Below are 11692 nucleotides of genomic sequence, written 5' to 3'. Positions count from 1 at the left end.
CAAGAATCGGTTTCAGACCAATTCATATAGTCGCTATTAATGTAGTAAATTTTGGTCCTCATAAGGATATTATTGTTCTTCATTTTAACCAATTGATGAAATTATTTATGAAGATCAAACTCAACTCCCTCGAGAACTAGAACATCAGGTGTCGCAAATGATTAACTATAAAGATAAATTCAATTTGGTTTTTTTTTTAAATATTCTACGAGGACATTCATGACACTTGTTATTCATTATGATTTTTGGAGCTACATAAAATGGGTGTCAATTTAGTGTTTCTAAATGACAATATTTATGAAACAATATGGTGCAATCGAAGGAAACCTTATGTCAATAGACACAAAATAAATGATTTGTAAACTTATGTAATTCATCTATGAATAACAAATAAGTCTCATTCGTGATACCATAGAGTTTCATAAGATAATTGTGTCATTTGGTTTTGAGATGACTGACAGACAATTGTGGGTATTATAAGATCAGTGGGAGTAATTTTACATTTCTACTAGAACTTTTTTGAATTTTCTATATTTATTTAATAGTGATATATTTGAGATATCTCTAACGGAACTTTAGTAATGAAAGATATTGGGGACATCTCTTTTGTATTAGGTATATTGATATTTAAATATCATTTTTATGGTATCATTGAGTTATCACAAAAGAGCTATATCAATAAAGTTGTAAATATATTTGCCACGAAATACATGTGATACCTCTATCACTAAAGAGAGACTATTTTAGTCTCAATTTTTGTCTAATAGAAAATATGGAGATTCAGAAACTTAAATATTCTAGATATTTTAGTTGTGGGGAGTCTTATGAATGGTTTTATTATATGCATTCATAAATAGCTTATATAATAAGATCATTTCATAGATACTTAAGCAATTCATGTTTGAATGTTGACAAAGGCAACCATAAAGATTCTTAAAGAGAACAATAGAGTTTATGCTCGCAATTTAGAGATCATCAATATGTTCGACTCTAATCTTTTGGATGTCTACATAAAGTAGAAACCTTAATTTATGAAATGGTTGATTTATTTATGTCACTTGGTTGCTTATAGTTAAAGGTTTTGAAAGGTCACTCAAGTTATATTACAACATTTAATTGAGATACATTTAATTGTTGTTGAAGAGTAGAACATATAGGGACATATCCTATGCTAGCTAACCCACTAATAAAAGAATTGACAAACTAAGGTCTTTCATATGGCTCTTGTTATTAAAGATGTCTTAGATCAGGAGGAGTCTCTATTCCTTTGTGTTCTATATTCTTATTTCTTTTTTCTGCAGAAATAAAGTTTATGAGGTTATTATTATAACTGTTTTGGTATCGTGTGTGCAAATATTGAATTCAAACATCAAGAACTTCAGTTTGATCTCACTAAAGACTTCAGTTGGACTAGTTTGAAATAGACATGATATATAGATCATATTGCATGAAATTTGCATGTCTCTCATCCATATCGATCTAAGTTATCAAATGCATTGATGTGGTGGTCAATGGGGTTTAGTCACATTATACGCCAATGATAATATGTGTGGTGGTCCTATTATTGATGTATGAGTTGGACTAGATTGGAAAGAAGAGATCTAAAGATAAATAACTTCCAGACGCGCGCCAAAAGAATTATGATATTATTACTAAGATATATTGCCCAAATGGACACATATATTTATTTAATTATATTAACTAAGATATATTGATCAAATTAAGTAATAAGGCTTATTAGATTTCTATTTTGATATTTATTTATTTAATTAATTGATATAGACTCAAATATTAGTAGATGTCACTGACGGTTCATTTGAAAATAATGAGAACCATAATTGACAATTACTCTATATATAGGTTATGATCGTCAATATATCAAACATGTCACGTATTACCTCTTCTTTTCATCTGAAGAGTGTTTAAGACATAAAATGTCATTCGACTCGTTTTTCAAGATCAATTGTTTAAAGACTATTCAAATTTACCGTCAAAACATAATTAACTATGAATCCAAGTATTCTAATGTATATGCATGCTCTATATTTATTTGGCTTCTATACTAAAGTATAATTATATGTCTAATCTAAATATTGAGCATATCTTAAGGAGTTTAATAAATTAGTTCCAACAGTACACACATACTTCACCCAATTTCTAATACAAACAACAAAATTTTATATTTTATAGTCTAAAACATAAGAAAGATTTAGGGCATGTTTGAAACACTTCTCCTTTTTAGTTCTTAAAAATTATTTTATAAATTAGTTTTAAAAATGAGTTTTTAAAAAGATTATAAAAATAAAATCCATTTGACTATCCAATTTTCAAAAATTATTTTAGAGAAGAGAAAAGTTGTTTGGCAATCTAATTTTTTTTAAAATAATTTTAAAGATCATAATAAAAAAAACTAATTTGAATCTAATCTATTTTTTATATTTAACAATAAAAAGTAAAAAAAAAAATTGATATATTTTTGGAAATATAATAATTCAACTAATACACAATTGATTCATTGAGAAAAAATGTTTAAAAAAGTGCAAATTCACTACAACATAAGTTTTTTATAATTTAATTAAAATTAACTAAACTCTTTTTTTAATTTAACTTATATTAAATTAATTGACTGATAAATTACAACTATCGTAGATTCAATACTTTTACTATTTTATAAAAAATTGTATACATGCTAATTATAATAATAAATATTTGAATTTTTTTCAAACAAAACTGTTATAATAATTAAAAAGAAAAGGAGATTTTAAAAGAAAAAAATAAATAAATTAAACTAAATCCCATTATGATTCCAATGAGAACACTTGTATCTATTATAATTGAAGGTACATGTGAAATGTGAATACAACTAAGGTATACAAATCATCGGTTGAAAAAAATATATAAGTAGAATTTATAATAATTACAAAGAATGTCATTAATGAAAATGACATGTTTTCCGCCTCTTTTTCTAGTGTGGTTTGTTTGAAGTACAAAAAGTGAATAGTAAAAATTGAAAAGCAAAATATATTTTGAGGTGTTTTGATTTTTTCATTTTAAAAAGAGTAAAATAAAAAAATAATTTCTAAAAACAGTTTTACAAAATTATGTATTCAAACAAGTTTTTAATTTTTTTGATTTAAAAAACTAAAAAACTATTTTTGAGAACTAAATCAAACATACCCTTAATTATTACTTAAATGTTATTATTCTTAAAATACTCTTTAAATAACATCCTACACAATTATATAAGAGGTCACTTTCCGCATCTCTCCAATATCATTTCAAAAGCGTACATATGAAAAATCAACAAATTTTAAGCGGTTGGATATGTACTTCTCAACAATTTATGTAGTTGAAATGTGTACTTTAAAAAAATAGAAGATTAATAGAAGATTTAAATATGTCTAAGATCTCTATAAATATATCATATTTTGATTTTAGTTCTCGTAAATTTTTTATTTGGAGTAAAATCATAGATGATAGACTTTAGTCCCTAACATCAAATGAACATTGTAAAAAAATATGTCAAACCATCGTGGCACGTAATTTTATAAATTGACACAACACATCATCTTCTATGATATATTAAAAATTAAAATATTTTATATTATTAATTAATAAATTTTTATTTATTTAATAATTAGTGTTATTTTATAAAGAAAAAAAAATATGAATAAAAATTAACATCTCTCTACTTACCTCTGTTCATTAATGTCTCTTTTTACTTTCAATTCTTTACCACATAAATGTAGTAGGAGGAGAACGTCTATGATACTACTGGAGTGAGGGGAAAATTGAGTTTTAGAACCACATGTGTGGAGTGTTGGTACTAACAGCATTCCTCATTTATCAAGAATTTTTGTAACAGTCAAACTAAAAGGTATATTTTTGAAATCAACTGTGTGTTTGTCGTACGAAAATCAAAGTAGAGAGAGACGATAATAAATAGGATAAAGAAGAGAAGAGTTTCATAGTTTATTACATATTTTTCAAAAATAATTCTTTTAATTTATATTCATATTTTTTATACAAAATAACATTAATTATCAAATGATAAATAAATAAATTTATTAGTTGATAATATAAAATATTTTAATTTTTAATATATGATATATTGGTGTGCATTTATAGGACTACATGTCATGACTATTTACAAACCCTTTTTTATAACGTTAACATTAGAGACCAAAATCGTCTCTAATATTACATAGACTAAATTTAAATTAAAAAAAAAATTGCAAAAATAAAAATTATAAAATAAATTATACTAATGACATATTTAAACTTTTATCGAGCCCTCAATTATCTACTCATTTGTTTATCTATAAAAATATATAAAGACAATATCTTGTTTTGGTGTGGTTTGTTATTATTCCAATTCTACTCTAGTGGCTATTACAACTTATAACCCACTGAATAGTTTTATACTTACATGTAGATTGGATTAGTTTACTATATATAAACAATTTAAAACAAAATCATCTAAAAAATGCAACAAGTACGAATATATAAAAAAAAACAATAGCTATAAAAAATTAATATTATTCTTCTTATTTTTAACTATTATCAAATTTTAAGGAATATAAATGTCAATAAACTACCAACATTTTAAAAGAAATTTTTTTATTGTAAAAAAGTGAGTCTTTTCTTTTTTTGAAGTAAAAATATTTTTAGACATTAAGAATTGAGAAAATGAAGTGGTTTTTAAAAGTTAAGAATTAAAAACTTACTATTCTTTAGAAAAACTACATAGAGCATATTTGTAAAATAATAGACTACACAAAATATTTGTTACCGATAAATATTAAAAAAATATAGAATAAATATTTATAAGTATTCAATAAAAAATGCAAAATAAATATTTTTTAATTAAATAAATATAATAACTTTCCGTGACAAATATTTATCATCGATAAATAAATAAAAACGATAAATCTTAAAATAACACATAATAAACTTTTACAGCTGATGCATGAAAACACATGGGATAAATATTTATTGACAAATATTTTTTATTAATAAATATTAAAAAATGTATGATAAATATTTATAAATGATAAAAAAACACAAGATAAGTATTTGAAAGTGATATACATAAAAAAATTACAGAACAAATATTTTTTATTTATAAATTAAAATACGAGATAAATATTAAAATATAATGAGATAAATATGTCCATTATTGCATACAAAACACAGATAAACATTTATCATTAATAAATATAAAAAATACATATTTATTATTAATATATAAAATAAAATTCTTCTATTTAAAATATAAACGAGATATTTATACAATACCAACTACACCACCCATAAAAGAAATTGTTTATAAAAGAAACACGCGTGATAGAACTAATCCAATAAACTATTTTATTGTAACATCGGGCTAGGTTTCATGGAAAGCCATCATAGGAATATTTAATAAGGCCCAAGATGCATTTTATTTCATATGGGGGCCAATCAACTCAGATTTCTTCTAAGTTGAATTAGATTATATAATTGAGATACCCTGCCACCAAAGTCAATGTTTTTTGTGGAGAAATAGAATTGGTCATTTTCTTTGGGATACAATTAAGAAGGCTTTTTGGTTACCAAATTGTCAGATTAATGGAAAATATGTGGATTTGCATTCCAAATGGATTTTTTATACAATTGTTATGAGTTGGAAAGAATATATTGGTCGAAAAATGTTTTTCTTAGATGCCTCTTTTCAATCACTTGACCAAGTGTCGTTGAAAATGATTCCCAATTATTACTTGTTTGTGTGTTGTAAGTGATTCCCATTTATATTATTATTCGTATAATTAGCTTTATCCCCCATTTTGGCTTCAAGAAATCCACAAGCAACACTGCAAAAAGAAAGAAAGATACATATTCTCTATCTTTAAGACTTTTAGGACCTCTTAAAACTTTTGCAACATATGTTTGGTGAAAATTCCATCAAGCATGTAATTTAATGTCATTATGTTGTCACTTAATGTTAAATATAGTAAAGACTTACCACACAAATAAACAAAGGGGACGAAAATGGTGACCTAATGCGGCCATGTTCCTTCACCAGAATAAATCTTTTAGTAGAAAATTTTAAACGTTTGTATTGCGCCAACAAAATGCCTTTTGCTTCTAATAAATTGAAGGAATATATAATGCATATATTTAATAAAGATATGCAACAAAATGCAAGTTGAAAAAGCATGAAAATACCACATTTATCTAGCCCAACCTAGATAAGACAATTTTTCTCTCTCCTAGTCTAACAATTTGCAACCAACTTCATCATAAGCAAAACCGCAAATTACCAATCCATTTTGTTAGATTCAAGATTGGAATTCTTTACAACAAACTTAATGGTGCAGTTAACTGCAGAACTTTAGATTGAAAATGAGATTATGTTTTTTCTTAATCTAAAATGAGAATTAATATATCATATCTTGTTGGATTATAATTTATAACTCAACTTATACTTATAATAAAATTTTAACTAGAGAAACATGATAAAATAAAATATCATGATTTATTACCATATTATGCATGCTGATTTAACGAATGTGGGTCGATATAAGACAGTAAAACACCTAAGTGGCACTAGTATTGTGAAATTTCAAGGGACCGCCAATTGGTCAATAGTTCGAATTGTTTAATAGAGGAAGTTCTCACAACTTTAATGCCTCAAATTGCTTACTTCTTGAAGCTTAATGTCATGATTGTGAATGCACATTCGATGTTTGCAGAAGGCCTTATTATTGATTTAATGGTAACTGTCAAGGCCATCATTTTGCAGGGGTACAAGAAATACTACATACAGTGGAAAAATTCCATCAAACTAAAAAATTCATGAAACCAAGGCAATTGTAGATTCTTTCACTATTCAACAAACCAAGTGGTTTGCTACATCAAAGAATTCACGATATACCCACTGTAAGAAGAAGCAATCCCATTAATTTTAACTTATATACATATGCATATATAGTAAAAACAACATATTGAGAAGATGATGCAAGTCATGGGATAATAAAGGCCAGCAATAACACAATCTCCTCTATAATTTTAGTAGTCATGAAAAATGATTGTTCATAGAGATTTAAACTACATAGCCCTGAATGCAATTCCGATTAAAGACATGATCCTTATGCTTACTGTGAATTAATCATTATAGGTTTTATTTGGAACTCGTACTTCGCAAATATGAACCTTAGTTTAGGCTATCATTATATATTGGTGAAAGTGGAGGAAGAGGATAAGTGGAAGAAGGAAAAGTGAGGGAGAAGAGGTGAGACTTTGTTCCATTTGCGATAAAATTTCCAAACAATGGAATGAAAACTCTGTTCCATTTCATTCCTTTCCGCTCCAATCCATTCTTTCATTTTAAAATATTCAAACAGAGCCTTAATCTCTTAATAATCATTTAAAAGGGTGTAGGTAGAGGGGAAAAAAAAGAAGAGGCATAGCCTATCACTGGACGTACTAAAAGCCCAATATGGGAACACCTAATTTTTTAAGAGTTCAATTGATATACACTATTAGTGTAAAATAGTTTTACATACGCATCTAATCATATCAATACACAGACGTATACACCATAAAGTTCCACAAAAAGGGTAAATCACAGACATATTCAATTAATCGAATAGTATGCTAGATTTTTTAAATTGTCTGAGTGTAAAGATACCTCCTTCAATACTTTGTTTAGAAAAATTGACTTTCCTTTTCAAATTTATATTGGCTAGAGCTGTCTATACTTTAGTAGCAATAAAGTTCAATTATTATCCTTTACAATAGTTGTTAGGAACCTTTCTTTATGCAAGAAAGAATTCCTAAAATAATGGTGTGAAAAACAGAATCAAAGGAATACAGATAAAGATTTTAAACAAAAGGATGATATCTAATTCATGTAGTGAGGTTGAAAGAAAAGATAGAAGAGATTAATAATGAAGATGATATAACCTTGCACTCAAGGTTACCCCAAAGGAGCACTCTCCTTTCTCACTAGAGCACTCTCTAGTTTACAACTTAATTCTTCAAAGCTATTCCTCCCTTCTAACAATTGAGGGCTATTTAAAGACTTTCTAAGAAAAATCAAAATAACAATTCTTAATAACTACCTAACAAACTCATCAACTAACTAACTCTAATTATTTTATATTCTATATCCTAACAATAGTAGAGCGAACCTGAAAAAATAAATAAATAACCTTTAATCTTTGAGCATTTCAGCTGAATATCCAATCGATGTATCGGAAACTAACATGTGCAATGAGAAGTTTTAATCTTCTTCAACACTCTTCTCTGGTGAACCATTGGGATTGAGAGAATTGAGGCTGAGAAGAAATTTCACCCCAATAAGAAACCATTAATGAAAAAAGCATACAAAGAATGATAAACGAAAACAAGATTAATATGAAAGAATGAAAAGGCTGGAGTATATGGTCAACCTGCATTTCTGAGGAACCCTCCACGATATAACTGACAATCTCTTTAAATTTGGAGGCAAGGTCAAATAATACCTCCAATCCTGAAGCATAATGCTCAGATCGTGAAGCTTACTATCCATACCATAACAACAATTTGCATGCATGGTACAAACTTGATTTAAATCTTTACTTGGTTCACAAAGGCCACCAAAATTAGATGTATCCAAAAATTTCATCTTCAGCCCTATATCAGTAATGAAAGGGTCAACCTTGATGAAATTGAGGACATCCTGATCGTGGTATCCAGGATAGGATTCTTGTGACGAGTACCAGAATTTGTAAAACTCAATTGACCTATTATTGGACTTCACATAGTTGAACCCTCCATTTGGTCTGTTATGTATGTCGTCAAAGCTACCTGTGAAATAATCACAGGCTATCTGGAAATCTGCATCGTGGTGAAACCGTGGAAATGGGTCCCTAAACCACATGATATCAGCATCCTAGAATAGGAATACAGAACAAGTTTCTAATTAAGACACCTTAGAAATGTACCTAGCTTTTTATTATTTTCTATTAATTAAAATATGTTTTTTCTTAAAAGGAAAATAAGCACCTAAAAGATACAATGATAAAAAAAGCATAGCTATAAATTTGGTTGCAATGAAACTATATACTGATACATGTATTCTATCACTTGTGATTAGATTTAGAAAAATTCAGAGGATATTTGCAAACTTCATAGTCTTCAAAAATATTTGCCTAGGTTCACAAACTTTAAGCCTTTAAGGACTACACAGTGAACATGAAGAGGTTAATGATAGAAAATTGAAATAGATACCGTGAATACAAAATTGTATCCCATCTCAAGAACTGATCGCAGGAAATCAATCCTTCTCCACATCATCTTCAAATAGCGAGGAGTCATAAAATATGCCTCTTCATGAAAATCAGTACCTTCGCTAAAAAGCAAAAAGCAGTAGGTATGTATAGCCCGACAGCGTATAAATGCCTTTTGGTCTAACGCAACAATTACTAAATGATTCAAAAGCCGACGAGTTCGAACTCCAATTCTAAAGCTCTCCAGGAAAAGATCAATGATTGAATTTGGTGCTGCCCATGCTTCATTTAATGTGGTCAATATAACAGTTCTGTCTTTCATAGCAGCCTCACTCAGAATCTTTTCAAGTGGATACTCATTGCTAGCCTGCAGAAAAATCATTTCCAATAAACCAAAGTATGCGACGACTTCTTGTGTGGGTGAATTACACAAACAAACCACAATAACAATAAGATCTATCAGTTTGGTTCAACCTGTCCATTTTAGCAGATCTTCCCCAAATAGTAATGTTTAATTCTAACATCAAACATGAAAATGGGTCACAGATAATCCAGTTTGTTCTGATGGTTACGAAAAAATTCGGCCAAATAATTTCATTTGGCCTAGCCAACTCTTTAAAAGGATGATTTGTTGTCGGGCTAGCCTAACGATACTAATGAACTTGGCCATGTTTGACAGGTTCTACTGGAGTGGTGAAGAAAGAATGGGATATAAAAATGTCAATGATAATCAGAATCTAGGTGAAATATTGTTGTTTTCAAGCATGAATTTATGAAACTAAATTGAACAAGAAAGGAATTACAGTTCAAAAACAAACATGACTGAATTGGCTATATTCACAAGACCAAAGAGTGACTTAATTGTGGAAACTGAGTTGCATCTAGCAAGGACCAATCAGCCCACTTTCTGTCATACTGACCAACAATTCAATAATTAACCAACTAGAATTCAATATCAGGAAATCATAAGTTAAAAAACAATGTATCTAAAACAAGTACTTTAAAATGCATAGTCTTATGTTTTCCAATGAAGAAATTAATATCTTCCCAAAGCAGCAATCTTTACTGCCTTTATTTTCAAATACCAAGTCTATAGGTACGTGGAGATGAAAGCATGAGTTATATCAGCCATGTGAGCACCACTAAACTAGGACTTGACAAATTATAACAAAGTCTATTCACATTTGATTGCACTTTAAATATTGTACTTAAATGACCCATCCTCCACCTTCAATTACTCCACCACCACAACCACAAGACAAGCAAGCATTAAAAATGTAGAAATGCCAAAAGTAAAATAAAAATAAAAAATTATCCATTTTCTCAACAGTCATCAATCTTTCTCAAGCAAATAAAAAACCAAAGAGGGGAGAAGGACATAAGACCTTGTAGACAGTGAATTCAATTGACGAGCTTAATTTGTATGTACAGTGTAAAATAGCTTTATGCATACATCCAATCACATATCACCACATAGATAATTGTGAATATGTTTAAAGAACTAATATAATAAAGTGACATAACAATGAGATATGATTGGATGCATGTGTTAAACTATTTTTTTTTTACAATGAAAGTGTACAGAAATTGAATTTTTCAATTAACTACAAGCAAAACTTGTGAAATTATACATCATTTAAGAAAATCATTCAACAATCTATGGTATTGTTCCAATTAATTGATCATTTTCAATTTATCCAATTCCAATAAAAACGCCTCACACTCAACAACGCATAATTTCAGCTCATAATAACCACAGTTTGTACTTACCTTACCGCAGTTACTAAAACCAAATGAGGATGATCAAATCCATTCACACAAAAAAAAAAAGAAAAAAAAAAAGCATTCTAATTCACAAATTCAATAAAAATTGCAAAGTTCAAAAGGACGCATAAAAGAAACTAACTCACTAACGCAACTACAAAAATAAATAAAGCAATTGTGACTTGAAGAAGAAAGTGTGTGATGAAACGGAACTAACCGCGGCGAAATCGTTGGAAGCAGAGGGGAAAACGGTCGGAAAACGGGGGAAAGAATAAGAGGAAACGAAATGAGAGTAATCGGCGTCTCTGAAAAGGAGTAGGCAGGAGAGGGAAACGGCGAAGAAAAACAGCGCTGCGGCGAGGATCTGGCGGAAATGGAGGGAAGTGGATTCCGGCGACATGGAGGAGGAAGAGTTAGCGGGTGTGTGGAGGTGCGTCGTGGATAGGGATCGTCGGCGGTGAGATGGGAGCGTGCGCGGCGTGTGTGAGAGGGACATTTAGTATCGTCGGTGACGGTGAGGTCATGTTCGATGGTGCGGTGCGGTGTCGTATTTAACGAGTGGATTATATTATGAATAAAAGCATTGATGACGATGACAGTAGTGACTAGATTAACACATCAAGGAAGTGGGGGATCAGAGTTTCCAAGGGTGCTCGGGAAACTTGGAATTTGGGCAC

The 11692-nt window shown here is 29.0% G+C and overlaps 1 protein-coding gene across 1 annotated transcript; it reads right to left on the bottom strand.

The window, feature by feature from the left end:
• Positions 1-7900: 7900 nt before the first annotated feature.
• Positions 7901-11692, bottom strand: LOC101495662 (uncharacterized protein At4g15970-like). The gene is made up of 4 exons (XM_004498144.4): positions 11233-11692; positions 9253-9618; positions 8433-8914; positions 7901-8318 (listed from the first exon to the last, which is right to left on the bottom strand). Exons 1-4 carry the CDS (start codon positions 11509-11511, stop codon positions 8264-8266), a joined length of 1182 nt encoding a protein of 393 aa, XP_004498201.1. The 5' UTR covers positions 11512-11692; the 3' UTR covers positions 7901-8263.

Source organism: Cicer arietinum, chromosome 4 (assembly GCF_000331145.2).
Source record: "Cicer arietinum cultivar CDC Frontier isolate Library 1 chromosome 4, Cicar.CDCFrontier_v2.0, whole genome shotgun sequence".
Taxonomy (NCBI): Eukaryota; Viridiplantae; Streptophyta; class Magnoliopsida; order Fabales; family Fabaceae; genus Cicer; species Cicer arietinum.
This window is presented reverse-complemented; position numbering and strand designations above follow the sequence as displayed.

What these genes read in the sequence shown, in the direction of transcription:
- LOC101495662 (XM_004498144.4), bottom strand. Translation starts at nt 11,511, where the DNA reads ATGTCCCTCTCACACACGCCGCGCACGCTCCCATCTCACCGCCGACGA. An exon ending in CTTCCAACGATTTCGCCGCG is followed by an intron (nt 9,619 to 11,232) that starts GTTAGTTCCGTT and finishes ATTTTTCTGCAG; the next exon opens with GCTAGCAATGAGTATCCACT. An exon ending in GATACAATTTTGTATTCACG is followed by an intron (nt 8,915 to 9,252) that starts GTATCTATTTCA and finishes TTCCTATTCTAG; the next exon opens with GATGCTGATATCATGTGGTT.